A 22,803-nucleotide genomic window follows, 5' to 3' on the forward strand; every position below is an offset into this window, starting at 1 on the left:
CAAAAACTTAGATTTAACAACTCTTATTTACATTTCTGTCACAGTTCCATGTAATTTATATTGGTGACAAGTCTGGAATGAAGCCTTCACTTTCAAACCACACCTGCACTAATACTACTTATCAAAGCAAAAACTCCAATGATATACTTGGGTAATGTCCACACAACAGATATGGGAAAATCTTATTACATGTGTGATACATTCAGCAGATGAAATTGCACTGAGTGCATTCAGTCCAGTTTTATCTGTTGAATGAATCATGCATGTAATATTTGGTGTACGACTGTGCTGTGTGGAGATTACCCAAGTATGTCAAGTGGAAGTTTACTTTGAGAAGCACTATTAGTGCAGGTGTGGTTTGAAAATGAAGGACTACAGTCAAAACTAATCATCAGCAAAATTACGCAACTGTGACAGAAATTTAAATCAACAAAGCATTTATCTGCTTCAAGGAGTGGTTGCCAGTGTGGTGTCATGGGAAGTCAAGTTAACTACAGATAATAATATGACTATTCTTCCACTGTTGGGGTATGTGGCCACTTACTGCTGTTGCATTTTTGACGTACTACTGTTACTGGTTCTAGCACTTCTTTGAGATTAATGTTGAAGTCGATTTTTGAATTAATACATTAGGTAATAGTGCAACTTGTAGCTGCAGAAAATGGCGGAGGATGTAAAAAATGAAACTTGTTTTCTTCATTGGTTGTAATATACCGAACATCAACTCAAGGTCTGCCTAACAGCCAGTGCTTTATCAACCATAGTTATGTTGGTGGTTGTAATTCATTGTTTTCCACCAATCCATCATGAGAAACTATAGTTTATTACACAATATAGACCAGATGCATATGTATTGAATTCCAAAGGATGAAAGCCTCGTGAACTGGGTTAGCATTTGTAATATAGATCAGTCGTTATTTCTATGTGCTTTCACCACAGGCATAACTTGTCTGCAGGATTTCAAACAAATATCTAAAGACAATTTTGACAGCAACAGCTCTAAACACAGTGCCATCAATTCACACTACAGCTAAGCATACACCATTGTTCTGGCATCTTAGGATATATCTGCATACCAACTCTGGCTTTCCTTTAAACCATCACATTTGTGGTAAAATATTACATCAGTTTCCAATATGCTATCCTCTGACTTCACCATTCATAACACTGTTACCACTGTAACTATGGACTCAGGTAGATGAAACATCTTCCATGATGTTTACAATTGGGAGGCAGTGGTAATATCACAATGTGTTAGTAAAGTGCACAAGCTTTTGTTAATCAGGCTTATCAACTGTGTATGTATGGTAACTGTTACCTACACGAGTTTCAAACCATTCCAAAATCACACACAGGGTGAACAGCAAACTAGTACCTGCATACAATCCACAGGCAGATTTTGTTAGGTCTGAACTACTTCAGCAACTGGCAAGAGTGATAGCAACATATTCAAACTAATGATGTGACAGCTACTAACATTTCAAAATTATTTTCTGTTTGCTTGTGGCCATAGTCTTGCACTATTTCAGAAATGACATCTCCACCTGGACTGTTATTAAATGTTTTTATTTATAATAGCGATGTTGAGTATGGTGCCACTCTCCGATAAAAACTGACTACCAAGTTTTTCGTGTGTGTGTGTGTGTGTGTGTGTGTGTGTGTGTGTGTGTGTACAATCGTGTTTACATATTTCATAGGCATACCAAGACAGAATACCTCATTGTCTGTACGGCTGAAATCGACTAAATAAATACATTAAATAATAGTCCAGGAAGAAAATGATGTAACTTCTGAAGCTGTGTATTGCAGTTGGACAAAACCCACAAACTGAGGAGCTGTAATGCCATTAGTTTTTGGGAACAGCAAACCAATGACAAATCATTGTTGGAACATATATAGGCAATTTTTCTACATCCAAATAATTTCAGAGTGTGTTAAAATCATCTCGGAAATAAGATTAGGACATTTTATGTAATATGGATACGGACTTCTGGAAAAGTCCTAAAGAAATACCTCTTAATCTATGTCAATGTTCACAAAGTATGACATACCCCATTAACATAGTATATCTGTAATTGGATTCTATTTAGGGAGAGGTGGGCAGCAGCACACCAGAGTAGATTAATCACTACTCTCAAATGAAACTCTTCCTTTGTAGTGTGTGCCACCAACATGTGGAACCACATTTAGCATTGTCGTGACTATCTGTTTGTTTGGTATTCTGAGGATGTGTTGCTTTTTCATTGCTGGGTATTCACATCCTCGTGACACTCAAATTAAAGGTCTCCCACTAACCTGCAATATATCTTTACTTTATTCATATGCAATGCACCCCAAATAAACTGCTTAAATATAAGTGCCTACTTCATTTAATGAAAAAAATAATTGTGTGTATTATTCCTACGTACTTACATATGGCTTTGGGAATGAAACACACTTTGCTCCATCACACTTGTTTCTTGGAATATTCAGTTAAAAATAAGTCCGCCCCCCGTAGCTGAGTGGTCAGCGGGACTAATGTCAATCCTAAGGGCCTGGGTTCAATTCCCAGCTGGGTCGGAGATTTTCTCCGCTTAGGGGACTGGATGTTGTGTTGTCCTAATCATCAGCGTTTCATTCCCACTGATGTGCAAGTTGCCGAATTGGCGTCAAATTGAAAGACTTACACCCGGTGAACGGACTACCCAACAGGAGGTCCTAGTCACACGATATTTACGTTTTACTTAAAAATAAGAGGGAGAAAAGTTTTTAAAAAAGGAAAGGAAAGAGAAAATGAGGGTAACAGGTGGAGAGCGGCAAGTAGGTAGTAGCAAAAAACTAACAAAGACGAATTTCATGAATCTGATGTAAAAAGTGTATTTCTGAAATGAGCCTGGCAATGTAAGATAAAAAAGCAAATCATGCCAAGCAAGTGGCACATTTTCCAGTGTCTTGTGAAGACTGCCTGGGCCATTGAAGAAAGTAATAAAACTATTTATTTTTTCTTTGGTTGAAGCTAAAATTCTGGAGGCCTTTGCAAATATTGAAGCTGTCACAATCAATTAGCCACCTCCCATCACCAAATGCTTACACAAACCAAATATCCATCACATTCATAAGGTACTTCATATGCCACAAGACAGTTATTTCACAGGAGTACTGTTCCACACCTCTGCAAATCCACTCCAGGCGGGCAAAGAAAAAGTTACCTGCTGGGTCAACATCTTTTGCCATTTTCAAAGCATCACTGTTTGCCAAATCAGAGTTTGCTGGAGTCACAGCCAAAATCAAGCAATTGTCTTGAGTTATGTAGGTCATGATCATTGACTTGATCTGCTGTTCAATCTGAGGCGGCTGGTCTCCAATTGGAACCTTAGTTATACCCGGTAGATCGATAAGAGTCAGATTCAAAACTGCAACAAAAACTCTACTATATCTACAACTACAGTGCAAAGAGAAGCTACTTTTACTAAAATTGTGTGTGTGTGTGTGTGTGTGTGTGTGTGTGTGTGTGCGCACGCACACAGCCCAAGGCGTTACACTACAAAAACAGTTTGTAAACAAAGTTGACAACAAACATGCATTCATGCAGTATGAAATTTGATAGCTGTTTTGGCATAAGGTATTTAGCAGCACGCAGTACACATTCAGACTGCAATTTCCAGAAATACAAAGAACACTTAACTTTTGAAATAGCAGCAACAACGATAACATTTTTATGCAAAGTAGAGAACAGCATGTTCCTCTCAAAAGGCTAACTCCCTTTACAGTTGTAAAAATTAAGTCAAATGGGCTCTCCTTATGCCTCAAACATCTATCAATAACAGAGCATATATACTGGTATACCATTCCTCATTCCACTATTGGTTCAATAGGTTTCTTTCTTTCTACTTTTACCATCTGGGTCAACGCTCTTGGATATTTGCAGAGCGTCTGAAGTTGCGAGATCAGTGTTTGCTGGTGTCACTGCTAAGATCAAACAAGTCTCCTTTGTGATGAACTGCATCAACATGTCTTTGATTTGATTCTCAATATCTGCTGGCTGATCTCCCACAGGTACCTTTGTTAGTCCCGGGAGGTCGATTAGGGTGATATTCAGCACTGTCAGCACAATTTTAATTCATTTTAAATGTCCTTCGTTTATAATACTGGGTGAAAATAAAATTAATATGATTTCACGATACAAAGCAACAAATGACAAAGCAGCAAAACCAAGTTTTGATCAAATCTTAATTTTTAATAATGGTATAAAAACTTGAGTTTCAACCAATATATCTCTTGCATCAAATTCTGCCTATTTTCCTATTACAACTTCCGTTATTAGCATAACTATTACTACACACACACTTATTCACTGTGGGTGAATTTCGTACCCAAGTATGAAAATAGAAATGAAACTTGAGCCTTTGCAATTTTGGGGGGGGGGGGGGGGGGGGGGGAGGATTTGGTGCATTGGATGAAAGAAGAGAAGTAAGGAAACACAGTACTTGGAATTCAGTATCCACCATTGCATAAGGAAACTTTACTACAATCAGCAACAGCAACAGAATGGTTGAAAGTGATGAAGGGAATTCACATCTCAAAATGAATATTAATGTAAGGTACAAAATAATATGAATAGGCTCTGTTCAGTGGAACGTTTGAGACACAAAATGTGGGAGATAAGCTTAGCATTAATCACTACTGGAGAATCGACATACTTCTTCAAAAAAAAACATAGTGACCTTACTAGTAAAAGGTAAATTTCAGTTTTACATTACTTGGTGGTGATTAGTAAGGAAAGTTACATGAAATTTGATTACTAAATAATTTTTAGAATGATATAATAACACCTATCTGATTTCAAACGTAAAAACACACTAAAGTATGCTAACATGTAATGAAAGGAAATATACCTATTGCAAAAAATGACTGCATAACAGACCAGCAACCTTTTAATGTTTAGTCCACAAACATTTCTATTACAAACTGACACTGGGAGATTTCATCTCAATCATATAGGGCATGTCATCTCATGATCATGAATTTCTCTGGAAAAAATACATGTCAGACCTCTATAACGTGTGTTAATAAATAAAAGTTTCATTTTACCTTGGTTTTTGTAAATGGCACAGTCCTTTGAAAACTGAATATTTTGAAAATAACTCTTAAAACCATAGAGAATTACAAAAATAGAACTAATAAACCAGAAGTACTGGATACCTGGCAGATGTTTTCTTTTACTTTAAAGCTCCCCCCTTTGTATGTTCATCAAAAAACTTAAGAAAATTGCACAATATATTGTCTGGTTAATGTGTTAGTAGTTACTGCAACCAAAGTGGGCAATATCTTTGTGTGTAAAAGGTTGAAAAATTTCTAATGTTCTGGATATTCCACACCACTGAATTTCTAGGGTAAAATATGCATGTCAGCAACACTGTTGCCAGCTCTCTTATATTCGTAATGAACGAGTGAGAACCTGTACATGAATCATTCAGCATCGAGTTTTGTGTTTGGTTTGAACTTTTTGGTAGATGTAATGTCAATAAGCAGACACAGTACGAAATGGTGAGGTGTGTTGCCTCTGAAAAAGACACAAGAAGGTGTTGTTAAAGAAAAGTGAGAATGACTTAAGAATTGTTGGAAATTTGATAGAACTATTGCATAAATATATTAGACCTCAAGTGACTGTGTTACCATCACATCCATTGTGCAGGAATTGCTATACTCGCTATAACAAGAAATTTAGCAATGACCCACCTGAACAACCACCATCACTGGAGTGTGAAACTGAAGAAGCCAGTGCAAATGTTTATATTCCCCAGGTATAAAGTTGTTGATGCATTTAATGTTAGCATTTCTGTTGTAGCCCCTAATATATCCCTCCTTAAATGCCCAGGCACGATAAGAAGCACAAGAAGAAACCAATATGTACAAAGAAAACTGGAAGGACTTTAAACACAGCAACATCGTCAAAACTTTGTGAAGTGTATAATGTAGATGCACTTGATGCAGAAGCTGAAGATAGTAACATGTGCACCTAATTTGCTGTGTGGCTTCAAAACATAAACACTGCTATCTAAGCAGATATCTACTATACTGAGAAGGTACAATTACTGACACTGATAGTAGATAGCTACTCCAAGCAGCGGCTTCACAGATACATATCCACTTCCTCTCACTACTTAGTTTCAAAAGCTCATAAAATAACGAATGAAAAAGGTGTTAGGCATACCGAGATTCCTACTGTGGCCATCCACTGCAAGATGATACGCTTAATGTTGCTCTGGAATATTACCTAAGTGATGACAAAGATTGCAGTAGGCAAAGTCCTAATCAGGTTGATGTTATCTCTTTTAACGAAAATGGTGGAAATGTTAAGAAGACAAAAAGATATATGAGAAGATCAGTAGGAAAAGCATATCACCCTATGAAAAAGGAGAACTGAAATTTACAAATTGGGCTCTCACAACCAAAACGGGTAAAACGCCAGCCAGCAAAGGAAGTAAGCACATGTATTTACTGCATTAATTTGAAACTTATTTGCTTCAAGTAATGTCACAGGGAAGAAGTAGAGATGGACCTGATGCTTTTGGGTATATGCCAACAGCCGCAAAATAAATGTTGGTCGCAGGAATGGGCAGTCTGTCCTGCTGCTGAAGGGGTGACCACTGAACCATTACACCTTCAGGATAATGACAATGACGTAACCTACACATTGTGTCAGGGAGGAAAGTTGGTGAAGAAGACAGTGGAGCTGAGGAAGTTTGTTATAGAGGTTAGGCAATGGGTCATAAAAGGAGTAGCTCATCGTCACATCTGCAGAATTCAGACAGGCAATAACAAAAGTAAAATCACCCACTTTGCAGAATACTGACACATTAGTTATTCATTTCGACTTTGCTGAGAACTGGTCTGTTGCTTTTCAGAATGAAGTTCTAAGTTACCACTGGCACACATTACAAGTGTCAATATTCATGTTTTGCTCACCTCCTCAGAACATCACACCATTTTGCTATTGTCAGTGATGATCTTATTCATGATATTACATATTCATGCTATGCTGTCCGCATGATAATTGGTGACACAGCATCTAAAGGCCACACATTTACTAAACATGTGTATGTGTCTGATGGTGCAGCACCTCATTTTAAAAACTGCTTTCAGCTTTATGAGCTTCGAAAACACTACACAGGAGGGGGTGTGGGGTGGGGGGGGGGGGGGGGGGAGAATTTCAGCAACAGGTCATGGAAAAAGTACATGTGATGGGGTACGAGGTCTCTGTACTCATCTTGCAACAAGATTTAATCTCCAGCATGAAGCTCTTGATATAGGATTTGTACAGACTATATCAAGGTTACAACACAACAAAACCCTTACTTCTAAATGAATGTACATTAGGGGAATTCTAATTCTGTTGAGAGAGAGAGAGATAGAGGGGTCTGCTATTGGAGCCAGTGGTAGGAATTCAGTCAAGTCACTGCTGGGGTGTATGCTTGAGTGGCATATACATTGCAAGAATAGTTCTACATGAAATGCAGCCTGTTATTTGAGTGATATATAGAGACCTCAGTATAGTTTTAGAATACTTTGTTGTGTGGAACTTCATTATGACAATCAGTGGTGGGTGGGACAAATAATTAATCTCTCTCATGAGCTGTATGATGTAATCATCTCCTTTACGACACCTCATGGTCTGGCAGATTCTTTCAAATGGCCATCATCAACAAATCAGTGGGCAGTTTCCATTTCCAAAGTACTGCTCTTGTTGGATCAGCCTTGTCCATGTACAAATTAAGCTTGGCTATACAACTCTTTTCAACTGAGTAGTGTTGGTTGTTACAGTGCAGGCAATTTTAATTCATGGACTGTCACAAGAAAGTAATATCATGAAAGAAGACAATAAAAATTTGTAAATAATATCAGAAGCAGAAGATATAAAAAGCTATTCTATATATCTATTTTTCTTAATGCTAGAACTGAATGAACAACAGTTTTCCCACTCACTTCTAAGGCTGTAAAATAATTATTTTGATTAAGATATACCAGTTTTGCATTAAATTTACTCAAAATCAGCAATCAATTTAAAAACTTAAGTGTCCAGGATTTTTGGCCTTGACAGCAGCTAGGTCTAACAAAAATTTCTCAAATTTTGCACGGCAAAATATTGCCCACTCTGATCGTACATTTCATAATGACCAACTAACACCCCACACATTTTTTTTTAGAATATTCAGGATGGAGGTTTTTATTTAAAGAAAATAATTATATAAAAAAATATCCGATTTTCTCATCGTTACGCAAAAATATTTTGATAGTTAAGAATTTCAGGCATTAATGTCATAGCCGACAGGTAGCAGCTTTTCCACTATCATTTCTCAAGACAGTTAACATCCTGTGACTATTTGCATTTTCTAAATAAAATTTTGAAGTTTACTGAAAGTTACAAATTTTCATAGTTTATTTTTCCAAATTAAAGAAGAAACAAGCTCAGAAGTGTGTGTTAATCATGTCTGACAGTATCAGGAACAATGGTTTTATTAAAAATAATTTCAGATCTCTATCACTCGTAGCTATCTCGTTACAATTTTTATTATTTTCCCTTATGTTACAACATTTTCACAAATACTCATATAGAGAGTTGTAAAACATTCTAACAAATCATCAGAAAATCAAAATCTTTTAGTTTTTGAGAGGTGCCTTGTGGAACTTCAACACTTTTTGTTTCTTCAGAGAACTTTGAAATAATGATAAGAAACACTCACTCTTGACCTGTATGATCCGAGATGAAATTGCCCTGCTGTTTCTGAGATTAAGAGATTGGCAAAAGAGGGAATCACACCCCCGTCAAACCAACCTGAAGACCTACAACCAAAATTAAATATCCCATACTTTATCACTGTACTGAGGCACTGTAAGCTGCAGGAAATACCTTTTCTGGGTTATATGAAGGTTGACTTCTGAAATTATGTTCAGCTCAAAATATTTTCACTGACTTCTCAGATATAAGACTTGTGCGTCGATTACTTAAATATCGTAGCGCAAGGTAAAAAATTCAAAACTGCAGCACATGCCCAAAAAACCACTGTTTTTGCTCCTACAAGGACCTTGAACATTAAAAAGAGTTTCATCACATCTACACAGGAATATCCAAAGAAATGACGGAAGGGTAGGGTTTAATGTGCCATTAACAATAAAGTCATCAGAGCTGAAGCACAAGCTCAGGCTGTGGAAGAAAATAGGCCATGTACTTTTCAAAGAAATAACACCAGCAATTACCTTAAACTATTTAGAGAAATCATAAAAAATCTAAATGGTTCAAACCACAGTCTTCCCAAAGGTGAGACCTGTGTGATACCACTATGCCACCTCCCTCTGTCACTGGAAGATTCAGCGGTGTGGGCACAAGACAGAATCTGATGAGAATATACTGAAGGCCAGAGCATTTTCATCCAGTGAAAACAGCTATTTCCTCAACCACTGTAATCATGAACGAGCCATGCACCATTATTCATTTTCTCATAAACAATGAAGTCACATTATCTGCTATTTTGGCTGGGTTGTAAGCACTGAGTGTACTGTCACATGTCAAGGCTCAATGTCAGCGATTAGACAAAGAAGTTTAACATAATTCGCAATATTGTAGGAGAAATTTGCCGACTTCACCCATGGATATGTGTCACTAATGAAAACATTGTTGACATTTGCAGTCTTTTAGTGTATGCTGCATACAACTGTTGTGGGCTCATTCAGTGAAGAAGTGAGGGGCGCTTACGCAATCAAAATACCCTTGATATGGTGGTGGTTAGTGTTTAACGTCCCGCCGACAACGAGGTCATTAGAGACGGAGCGCAAGCTCGGGTTAGGGAAGGATTGAGAAGGAAATCGGCCGTGCCCTTTCAAAGGAACCATCCCGGCATTTGCCTGAAACGATTTAGGGAAATCACGGAAAACCTAAATCAGGATGGCCGGAGACGGGATTGAACCGTCGTCCTCCCGAATGCGAGTCCAGTGTGCTAACCACTGCGCCACCTCGCTCGGTTACCCTTGATATTCAAAGCTCTCAGTGAGGTAGAAAATCTCAACAAGTTACAGGAAAAAAAGGTTTGGTTGGACATTGTCAGCAGCTCTTGAGAATATTTGCAGTGGGAGAGTGCTTTCTTTTCTTATTACAAACTACAATGAGATAGCATGTATCAATGAAAAACAGATATATATGGAGTGGAGGAAATGATCAGATGGGACTGCATTCAAAGCCAGAACATGTCATTAAGCAATATTAGTGCCCATATTTGTGAACTGAAAAGGTACTGAGTGGTTACAATTAAAATGCAGTTACTTACAGAGGTCCAGTGTGGGCTGTAATTATCGTATGGCAGTGAAACTTGGTAGATATTCTAACGCAATAGTGCAGAACTGATGTACACTGGAAAAAGTTAGTTCCAATTGTGGCCACCACATGCACTGTACAGCATCTCATCAATGTCTCCAGTGCTCACACTGAATAAACTGTAAGCAGTGGTTAATAACATCAACATTATGCATTTCTTACTGTTTGACCTTTTCTGCCCACATCCTGTTCTTAATCCATTACGTAGGAAAACATTTCTATACCTCTTTCTTGCATTCACAGCAACTGATTTGCACCATCAACTTTTGCTGTCATATGATAATTACAGCCCACAATGGCCCTCTATGAGTGGCTGCAATTTAATTATAACCACCTGATATCTTCTTCAGATAATACAAAATGACTGCAACTTTACTTATGTGAAAGCTGTACCACAAAAAATTAAGCCACCAGTGACAGCTTTCTGCTTAACAATGGACAGCTGCATGGTCCTAACACACACCATCACATTTCTTACACATATCTCTCTCTCTCTCTCTCTCTCTCTCTCTCTCTCTCTCTCTCTCTCTCTCTCTCTCTCTCTCCCCACCCCCCTCCAACCACCCACCTTCTTGCAGCATTTCCTACATGTCTATGTGACATTCACATAAATGGACCGAGTTGGAAGGGTAGATTCAGCAGTGACTCAGTGGGTGTCCCGCAATCCCCTCTCCCCCTTGCAATTAATGAATTGAGGATATCTTGTGCATGTCAGAAAGGGGAAGGGGATTTCTGTTAAATGAAACTAATAGAAAAATTTACTGTGTGTTTATTTACAATCAATAAAATGTGCAAAATAATATGTTCAAACCTTAAAGACACCTCTATATCTTTGCTTCACGAATATTCTGTTCACATATCCCATGCCTCTTAAGACAATTACAACTTTTCGAACAATGAACTGTTTTCTCTGAGCAACTTTGGACAGTTTGACACATTTGTCTGTTACACACCCCTGTTTAACTGAGCAACAAACCATTAAATATTTATCAGACACAATAAGTAAATGCTTCTATGCTTCTACACCCCCCCCACCCCCCGCCCTTACTAACAGTTATACAGCGTTATCTATGTGACACGTGAACAATCTGTATCCTATTTGATACAGATATACATATGCAACAGTTGTCAAGTCACATGTAATATAATATGTGCAAATAACTTCCAGAGTGGCCAAAAAATTTCAAGGCACTGTTTCACATGCATCACCTATTCCAGAAAATGCGGTCCATCACACAAACGCTTTATGAGAAGTAAATTTAAATAAAACATGTATGAAGACCGGTAAGGAAAATTTCCAATGAATTAAAAAATGTCTTCAGACACAACTTTTCGTGTTTTATTAAGTACACAGTGCATATCTAATAAAACATGAAAGGACGTGACTGAAGGAGTTTTTAATTTATACCTCCAGAGTATTGAATACAGTCACATTCGAAGCTAAGCTGCGAAATATGGATAAAATTAAATTTCAAATGTGTTTTTCTATTACATTTGTCCGTATCGTTCTGCTCCTTACACTACAACTACAAATCTTATTAGTCGCATCACATGTTGGTTATTATGTTGGCTTCACTTTTGATTTCTGTTCTAATATCCCAACGTAGTGAGTTCCATTGTTTTGGGGGAAGAGATGAAACAGCTAGGTCATCGGTCTCATCAGATTAGGGAAGGAAGTCTGCTGTGCCCCTTCAAAGGACCAATCCCGGCATTTTCCTGGAATGATTTAGGGAAATCACAGAAAACCTAAATCAAGATGGCCGGACGCAAGATTGAACCGCCGTCCTCCGAATGCGAGTACAGTGTGCTAACAACTGCGTCACCTAGCTCGGTCAAAACGTAGTGACAGTTGCATTTCTGCAGTAGCTGTCACTTTCTCCTTCCCCATCCAAATACATTGCACAACCAAAGACTATATTTTGTTTAGGACATAAGGGATCAGCTTCAACTCATTATTATCAAACACATGTTGAAAAACAAATGTTGACACACCCTTTGCATTCCCATCACACCACACAGTGAATGCAACCTATTGCTCTGCAAAATATTCAGCAGCACTGAGCCGACAATTGACTTACAGTACCCTCTAGGTTTTTACTGCAGACAAGCTGCCGTTTTTCATTTTGACAAAATGACAACTGTGTTCCATTACGGAACACTCATAAATTTCTCTCTCTCTCTCTCTCATTGTCTGTCTACCTAAATTGTTTTCCAAGTGGGGCAATGTGTTGTTCCAGGTAGTTTCTTCCATTATCTTTAGTTGGTCACTACAGGTTTTGACATTCCACAAACAACTTATTTCTGCTGGCTGAAGGTAGTTCTCATCAGCTTTGCAACTGGTTCATGTATCACAATCGAAGATTTGCTCGTAAGGTCTTGCCGATTGCTCTGAAGAGGACATTGAAATTGCTTACAATATAAGTGATAATATCTGTTTCTCAACTAACAATAACAACAACAAACAAACAAATATAATCCTGTAACAAAGCACTCATTTCCTGTTTATATCGAAAATAAATGTACAAGAAGTCATTTAGAAAATTACTGATTTTGTATGTTCACTCTTAATTCCTTGACTGTCTACAGTGTCTTGTTTTTCACATTCATTAAGAATTTGCTGTATATGAGGAGACACTGAGGTGAAAGTGTAAGTGTTTTTGTACATTACACAGAGGCTGATAAAATTAACTACAAAAATCATGCTCACAGGTTAGAAAGATTTCAAGGTGAGTGAATAATTGAAAACATACATTATTATTTTTAAATGAAATACTATCTAATTATTTTAGAAAGTAGTCATTTCTGTGCTTCTTTCAACTGTTGACACTCACCATTTGGAGAATAAACACGAAGATTTATGGGTATATTGGAAATTCCTTTGTTAGATCCAGTAACCCTGTCTGTTTCCGCTTCTATTTCACGGCGAACCTCATCAAAATCAACAAATTTCTTCCCTTTACAGTGAAGAAATTCTGCATACTCTACAAAATAGATAAAAAAGGATGCTCAGAAACATGATATGATCAAAAGCCCTCTGGTTTTGAATACATGGTTTCCTATAAAAAGGATACTGTAGTGGCAGCTTTGTTTTAGACACAGAATAACTTTAATACAGATTTAAGATGCTAAAGTATTTATAACTTGCATTGCAGGAGACCTTGTAGAACTGAAATTTGTGTTAGTTAAGTAGTAAATTCTATCACAAGTGTACTAAAAACAGAACGTGGAAAAAAAGTTACGCAAATTGGCTCACTAAACAACTATTTAAAGTTCCTAGAATCTCACACAGTGCTTATGTCTGCAAGTAACAAAAACCTTATCCTTTATGCACAAGTGAAAACATAAAACTTCTATGAACATGTGTTCACTTGCTACTAATGAAACAGTGTACCAATTTTTCATTTCATAACGGATATGCCTCTGTACATAATTGCATATCCATGGGACTGTGCACACAAATGTCATTACAAAAAACGCAACGGACGAGCCAAACTGCAATTTTTAGGGGACAAATATCTCTCACATCAGTTGCATTTATAAACTAATAGTGTTTTACACCTGAGCTCGCACTTAACGGCGTTTTGGTAGACAAAGTAACAAAGTGTCTTGAACAAGACATTTTACTACTAAATGTCTGATCAATCGAAAATGTGTGTACCACACCTATTTTATCATTCTCCAACAACGCAACTTCTGACATAAGATTCCTATATTTCTAAACTGAACGCATGTCCCTGCCGTGTTTCAATTCTAGCACGAACTGTTCAAATTTACAGCAGCAAGTAGGGCTGTGTCGCCAAATAAGAAAAATTTTCGATGCTCGGCATACCATCAACTACTACATGAAAAGCTCTTACCCGATCAATTTTTTGACGTAAGACTTAACCTAAACAGAGAAACTGCACTAACGAACAATAATATGTAGTCGACAATAATTGTTATCTAATGCTCCATCCGCCCACTTTTAGCCCTTAGTTTACGTATTCCATATTACAAACGACATGCTTACTTACCAGTTGAACTATTTATAAGCTGCAAAATAAGGGGTCTTCGTGTGACAATTCCTGAACCTCGAGGTAGAAAGTCCCTGAAAAAACGTGCATAAATGAAAAACATCGTCTGCGTGCCAGGTATGTTTATACCCGATTCAGGAAGAACATACCAACTAATGCGTAAGTAAACTGAAAGTATAGCATAACCTGCTGTCATGTTCGATGTAAAGATATGACACTCTGTAATTGTTACAATTTTGAAAACCTACGAAGCAATACTCACTTTAAGACAGAGCCTAAACTCTACTGCTCACCTTCCGACGAAATTTTCCAAAACCGAACTTTTGCCCGCACTCTGTCCTCCTACCACTGCTATCTGGGGCAAATCCAGTTGCATATGTACGCCAAGCTGAGTGAACGCATCTTGGAGTTTGTTCACTATTGGTATTAACTGCTCCATTCCCGTATTTCCTGCCATTGTGAACTACACTTTCAACTCCGCACCCTGCGCACTACTGACTTCAATTTTGTACTCCGCGATATAAAACAATATGGCTGATTACCCATCAGTCCCTGCGCATCACTGCTGATCGAAATTTTGAATGGAACTTCATGGTCGGCATCTGCATAGCAGAAAACATAATATTACTGTATATCAAGTCAATTGATTACAAATTCATCTATTAGGCTAGCCTTTCATTCCTCGGTAAACAAGACTGTATTCCTAATAGACACGGCACTGACAACAATAACGTAAACAGAGACAGTACCAAAGAAAACACTGAAACGTCAAACTTCGAACCCACGCACTTCCTGTACTGTCAAACTTATTCACGGCGCTTTATTGTTAACATTTGTCTCAGGTTCTGTAGATAACCTGTATTACGATATCGATCTGAGGATACGGAAGATAATGTCTTAATCGATATCAAAAGCGCGTAGACAAAGACATATTGCATGACCTACTTTCTCAAATACTTGTAGACTAGAATAAGTCTATCGGAGCTTCATGGAAACAAATACAGTCAAGGAAACATTGCCAATCCGAAAACTGGTTATTTTTGAAAATGTGATTTAACTCAAATTAGCACTCGATAGACGAAATAAATATAAGGCGCTTTATCCAAATTTTCTGACGCGATTCCTATTTGAGTCAGAGAAAAATGAAACATCTAATAACTCCCATTTTTAAATTACTGCTGCGATAAAATTGCTGCCTAGAAACATAAATCGAAAAGTATGATGATGCTTGCGAATACATCAGTCTTATGAAAACTGTTGTACAATCATTGGTTTCAGCATGTGAACTGGGAAGTCATTTATAAAATTTAGAAGATAAAAATCCACTCTGGAATTGGATGAGAATCAGTTCTATGTTAAAGATCTCTGTCGAAACAAAACTGAAATAAACATCGTCGTTCCAAATAAATGACTAAAGCTATAACATCGATATAGCGAAACACATCCTGTATATGTTGCTAGGTACTAACAGCACTTCATTGTTAAGCTACACACAAAATCATGGTCATATTTCCACATACACTCATGATCGGTAATTCACTACAATTTTATCAAACTGGCCTATTAGTTTTGATCTTTCCAAGTAACTTTTACATTATTCTACCTGTGTCACACTGTTGCTAGTTGCAATAGTTTAATCAGTTGTTGCATGTATTGTAGCCTTTACTGTTATGTATAGTTGTTGTTATCACGTAACGAGTGCTGTTGGTATATATACCTACAAAGAACAGTGATAAAAAAATTATTTAATATATAGTCCCAAATGAAGACAGGAGAAATGGAGCCATGAAATTTTTCAGTAGCCACTCACAATAGAGGGTGGCAGTTAGTGTGTTAATACTTCAAATAGGAATCGAAAAACTGAGAAATTGGAACAGAATGTGAACACACATTTTAAACAATCTAAAAAATTACTGTAAGAGGCGTGGGAAAAAAATGAAATATTGCCTTTAAAAAAAGAATCCTCATCTGGGTAGGATGAAATACCCATATCTGTGCGATGTCATTTCACTGACACTATCGATTATAATAAACCAATATTCTGAGTAAGGATGTTTTCCAGATACAGTGAATCTAGCTGACATAAAACTGTTATTCAAAAAGTGATTGACAGAATAGATGAGGAATTACCACCCTATCTTTTCTGCCAATCTTCTTTAGAGTGTTTGAAAAAAATGCAGCAAAACAGATTCAAAAATTTCTTGAAAAATAGCTTGGATTCTAACAAGGAAAAAGAACTTTAAATGACACCAGTGAACTTACTCAAAAGATATACCCCTCATTAGATAAATGTAGAAAGGTTACAGGAATAGTCTGCGATCTGACGAAAGCATTTGATGCACTGAACCACCCTTACTTTCCACTCAAGTTACATAGATATAGGGAATCACGGACACTGTTTTAAAATGTTCAACTCTTACTTGACAAATAGGAAATAATGAGTAGTTCCAACTTCAAATTCAAGCAATTGCTCATCAAATTGGAATACTATTTTTCAAGAAGTCCCATAAGTTTCTATATTGGGTCCCGATTTACTACTTTTCTACATAAAAGACAGTTACAAGCCAAAGATTTTTTACTGGAGACACATCAAATTACTTTTAAAAAATACGATTATAATAATTAACATATTAAAGCAGGCATTTCTGAATTTTTGACATGAACAATTTACCAAGAACATATATACCACGTATGACCATTTTGCAGCTTCCAATACAATTTATAAAAATATTAACAATTTATTATACAATACATAATCTTCATTGTTTCTTTCCTTTTCAAATTGCCAAACTGTCCCTGTGGCAAGTACTGTAATTGTGGTTGAACTGAAAATTGTCAAGTGACTTTGACTTTTATATACGAAAATAAAGATTTCGTAGATGTAAAGAGAATGAATGGTTAGTATTTTTAATTTTTTAAATAATGGGCGATATGATATTCTTTTTTGTTTTTTACTAAAACATGTTTCTTATGATTCTCTTTTGAAGTGTAAGTAATCTTGGGCTTTTCATAGAGTTTCCCCAGAAAATTATTCCATATCGAATTATAATCTCAAAGTAGCTGTGGTAGACTATCTTCCTGGTGTCCATCAATGTGGATCCAGATAAGACATTCATCGCATAAGCTAGGCTGTATAGTTTGGTTGCTAAGAAATCTACATGTGTCCTCCAATTTAAGTTTTTGTCAAGATTTAGACCTATAAATTTTAAATAACTTTCTTCAGTCATCTCGTGATCGCTATGCACTATTTCTATGGGAGATGCTGACCATGTTTTAGCACAGAACTACACGAATTGTGTTTTTGTGACATCGATTTACTCCACTTTGCTTTAACCAGAATTCTAGGTTTCCCATTATATTTTCCACAGTTTCGTGAAGTTGTTCTAAATTGTCATTTTCAATTAAAACAAACGTGTCATCTGCAAATAAAATAGAGTGAACATCAATGCTTAGAGGTAAATCATTTATATAGAGCAGAAAGAGATATGGCCCTAAAACTGAGCCCTGTGGGACCACTGTAAATATCTTTTTCCAGTCCAAGAATGGTTTTTTCCATTTAAATTTAGAATAACTCTGTGTTTTCTTTCTGAAAAATAAGATTTGAACCACTGCAATGCCCTGTCCATAGTCCCATGTCTCTCTAACTTGTGTAGAAGTAGTAAGTGATTGACAGAGCCAGAAGCTTTGATCAAATCACAAAAAAATACCTGTAACTTTTTTATCTTTATCTAAAGTAGTGCTTGTCTTTCCAGTGAATTTCCTGGTAGCATTTATTGTATTTTTCCTCATTTGAAATCCAAATTGATTTTTAACTATAATGTCGTTTTTTATAAGAAATTTTTGAAGATATTTTGCAACAATTCTTTCTATCACCTTAGCAAAAACTTGCAGCAGGGAAATAGGGCTGTAATTTCCCATTTCATCTGGTGAGCCTTTCTTGAACAGTGGTTTAATTTCAGCATATTTTAACACATCTGGGAAATATCCTTCCTCAAATGACTGATTAATAATTTTAGTCAATGGATGAGAAATGATGTTATAGAGCACCTTGACTACACTGGTTGGAATTTCATCCTTCCCAGCTGATTTCTTGTTTTTTAAAGACATGAAAGTATCTTCTACAACTTTGGGATAATTCTTTTGAATGTTTTAAAGTTTGCATTTTGTTTTATATTTACAAAGTTGACATCTACCTTGCCCTGGTGGGCTGTGATCATTGATGTTCAATGATATGTTATTGCTGATGATAACTCAGTTATAACTGAAAATCAGGTGTTAAAAAGAATCCCACAACACATCGAAAATACTTTAGAGAAACTTGAATCTTGGCTCCATCAAAATGGACTGAAATTAAATGTGAGTAACACCAAAATGATGCAGTTTGAAAGTAAATCATTGGAATGACAATAAATAAAAATAACTAATAATAAACAGGATATCTCAGAAGCATCCCATGTTAAATTGTTGGGCTCAAATCTTGATAGGAAATTAAATTCAAAGGTAAACATTGACTACTTAACAAATAAACTAAATAGCTTACCATTTGCAATGTGTAATTTGCAGGCACCACTTACATATACAGCAGAAAGATAGTCTACCACTATTATTCTAATTTGGTCACTCATTATCCCATAACCTCCCAGGAAAATTCAGCAAATATCTCAAGTCTCCTAGTATCACAGAAGGAAAAAAATCAGAAATGTAAATGTTGTCAAATAATGGGAATCACATCAACCACAGTTAAAACATTCAAAAATGCCATAAAATCGATACCTCCTATTATATAAGATGCTGCCCACATGCTGACAGATTTGTTTCGACTATACTGCAGCAGTTTTGCAGGGAAGCTCTTATACATACTCCATACAGTCCCGAATCTCTACCCATGTGATTTTCATATTTTTAGCTGAAGAAAGACATTTGTGGCTCTCGATTTGCTTCAGATGAAATGTTTATTTAATTTTTTTCCATCTGTCTCATTTTCATTTGACTACCCCTTACAGACATGTGGTGTTTGTTTTCTTATTCAAAAACCAACAAACTCTTGACACTTTCCATTTCCACCACAGACACAGCACTCACCAAAGAGATTGTTTTAAGCTTCCAAAACACCATTTAAAATTATAAGCCCTGAACTCTATAGTATGTCTGCACAAATTGTAAGTAGGCTGTTTATGTTTTCTCTATGTAAGTAGGCTGTTTAGGTTTTTTTATTGGTAACGCCACCTCTGTATGAAAATCACTGGCTGTGCTGTGTGCAGTCTGTGGCTGCTTTGCATTGTTGTAATACTCGCCATTGTAGTGTTAGGCAGCTGGCTGTGAACAGCGCGTAGCGTTGCGCAGTTGGAGGTGAGCCGCCAGCAGTGGTGGATGTGGGGAGAGAGATGGCGGAGTTTTGAAATTTGTCATGAACTGCTATATTTATATATGATGATATCAAGGTAAATACATTGTTTGTTCTCTATTAATATCTTTCATTTGCTAACTATCCCTATCAGTAGTTAGTGCCTTCCATAGTTTGAATCTTTTATTTAGCTGGCAGTAGTGGCGCTCGCTGTATTGCAGTAGCTTGAGCAGCGAAGATTTTTGTGAGGTAAGTGATTTGTGAAAGGTATAGTTTAATGTTAGTCAGGGCCATTCTTTTGTAGGGAATTTTGAAAGTCAGATTGCGTTGCGCTAACAAAATATTGTGTGTCAGTTTAAGCACAGTCTTGTATAATTGTTCAAAGGGGACGTTTCATATGGCGACCCTGCCAGGAAACCTCACTGGAATCTTCTGATTTTTTGTTGTAGTTTGTGTAATTAGTGTAGATTTTGTTTATTGCTAGCTCGTAATTGTAGAGAAAATCTCCTTTGTAGTTGCAGTCTTTCATTGTTGTACAGTAAAACAGTTGTGGCATGCATGTAGTTTTGCACCAAGTATTTCGCAGCTGCAATCAACTAGATATTATTTTCAGTGTTATGTTAATGTGTTCTCTTATTTTTGCTCTTCAAATTGTGCTTTTCTGTGTTATCGTGTGAAATACGGTGACAATAATGGCGTGTGAAAAACGTAATACTAGGCTCCAAAGTAAATTGAGAAATGACAGTGAAAATGAAAGCAGTGTGTTAGCGCCACCGAGTAATGAATTAACTGATGTTCAAAGTAGTAATTTGATAATTATGCATAGGGAAATGGAGCGGGCGGCAAACAATGGCGTGGACAGTGAAACAATTAGTGAAGAGGGAAGCATTATCGATCGATCGGTCGGCAACAGCTCGCCTCAGGAATCCGAAATGACAGGACACAATTTTGCAAATACTGTAGATTCAGGTTTTGCGTCCTCACCGTTTTCCCAAATGAGTCAAGACAGGTTTTCCGCTTGTCAAAATGTGAATGTTGCCGGTGCAAATTCACTGCCGAAGAGCACTGAGGAACATGTTTCAGACACCAGTGCATTGTTATTACAGTTAATGCAACAAATGGGACAGAAACTACAAAAGTTAGACACAACACTTGAACAAAATCAGAGACAAATGGGACAAAATCTTAAAAAGTTAGACACAGTGGAACAAACTCTCAAAAAGTTAGACACAATGGAACAAAATCTTCAAAAGTTAGACACTACACTTGAACAAACACGTGAAGATTTAACCACTGAGTTACATAACATCGAATCGAAATGTCAAAAGGTCTGTAATGACGTAAAAACACAAATTTGTGAGCATTTTCAACCTATTTTTTCGCGGCATGAAAATATATTACAGAATCACGAAGCAGCCATAAAAGAACTGCAAACCATTGTTCATGAAAATCACGACACCTTGCAAGCTAAAATTGACTCAGTTGCATCTACCGATTCGGTTACGCAACTTGCAAAAACTCAGGAAAACTTAAAGGACACAGTAGATACTCTGAAACTTGGTTCAGAAAAACATACAGAGGAAATAATTTCACTATCGGATAAAGTAGCCGAACTTTCAGATCAGTTCACTAACTTATCTACAAAGGTAGATGATGATCTGAATAACACAACACCTGTAGCCTTCACTGACACTGAAGAGTATGTAGAAATTAGAAAATTCAAACAAAATCAAAATCAAATCAATACACAGTACAAAAGAGAAATCCGGGAAGTGCAAGATCAGTTGGCACAAGTAGTACAAGAATTACGTATTTCAGAGGACACTCGCGCTCCAATACGGGAAGAGGGACATAGAAATACGGAACAACCACAAAATAATAACACAGGACACTTCGGAAATTATGAAAAAAATTGGCAAGGCGCATTGGATTTTGAGATGGAACCGCCGAAACGAAGTAACAATGACCGACATGCGACTCGCCGACATGACGATTTTGACTATAAGCTGTTCATTACTACATGTAAATTCAAAACATTTAAGAATTCTGGCAACGACATTCATCCACAAGCATGGCTCCATCAATTCTCTCATTGTTTTCCTCCCAACTGGTCGTTAGAACACAGATTAGAATTTATGTGTGGCTACTTGGAGAATGAACCAGCTGTAAGAATGCGATCGGTAATTCACGATTGCCACAGTGAAGGAGAGTTTTACCATGCCTTCCTCTCAGCATATTGGTCTCAAGCCACACAAGACCGCGTAAAACATGGCATCATAATGATGAAACATTTCGAACAATCTGAATTCTCCAGTCTTGTGAAATATTTTGAAGACATGTTGCACAAGAATCAGTACCTGACAAACCCATACAGCCCCTCAGAACTCATCCGCATTTGCTTAATCAAATTACCTAAACATTTACGACACATTATTTTGGCAGGACGTTGCAAAGACGACATTGAAGCTTTTCAGGGACTGTTACAAGAATTGGAAATTGACACTGACAATCGCGGAATGCGGAAACAGGAACACAACAATTATAGGTCACATCCGTCACAATTCCTCGATAATAACTGGACGCGACAAGGCTATTCTCACAACACAAATCGTGACCAAAACAGACACCACCCGTATGACAACCGTTGGCAGAGTAGTAATAATTACAGGGAAAGATCACCTCTCCGCGGTAATGACTATCACAGAGACAATCAGAGAAACAGACAATATGGGAACCAAAACAATTATTATTACGGGAGACAGAATAACTTGAGACGCAACGGTCCAGCGCGCAGTTACGATTCAGGGAGAAATTCTCCACCACTTAACCGACAAGAAAGAAACTACAGGAACTACCGACATGACGACAGACGATGTGATCGTAACGACAGACCTGAATTGCATCAGAACTGGCGGGATTCAAACAGAGCAGGGCCCTCTCGTCACGGTGAATTTGTAGAAGTTAGGTCTCCAAACCCCAATAACGACGCGCGCCAACAAAGAGACAATAGGCAATGACTCATACCGCTGGCAGCCACAAAACATACTTATGAAACTGACGACGCAGCTGCCGTAGCTAGTAATTACGTAAAAAGGGAA

General features: G+C 37.1%; 1 protein-coding gene across 1 annotated transcript in view; it reads right to left on the reverse strand.

Annotated features, from left to right (window-relative positions):
* LOC124556480 (dynamin) overlaps positions 1 to 15,189 on the reverse strand; it is a 117,747-nt gene extending 102,558 nt beyond the window's left edge. The window contains 4 exon segments of the mRNA XM_047130434.1: positions 3,877 to 4,080; positions 13,180 to 13,329; positions 14,362 to 14,435; positions 14,655 to 15,189. Of these exon segments, the coding sequence (XP_046986390.1) occupies positions 3,877 to 4,080; positions 13,180 to 13,329; positions 14,362 to 14,435; positions 14,655 to 14,818 (592 nt within the window). The 5' untranslated portion in view covers positions 14,819 to 15,189.
* Between the last annotated feature and the right edge of the window lie 7,614 nt (positions 15,190 to 22,803).

Source organism: Schistocerca americana, chromosome X (genome assembly GCF_021461395.2).
Source record: "Schistocerca americana isolate TAMUIC-IGC-003095 chromosome X, iqSchAmer2.1, whole genome shotgun sequence".
Taxonomy (NCBI): Eukaryota; Metazoa; Arthropoda; class Insecta; order Orthoptera; family Acrididae; genus Schistocerca; species Schistocerca americana.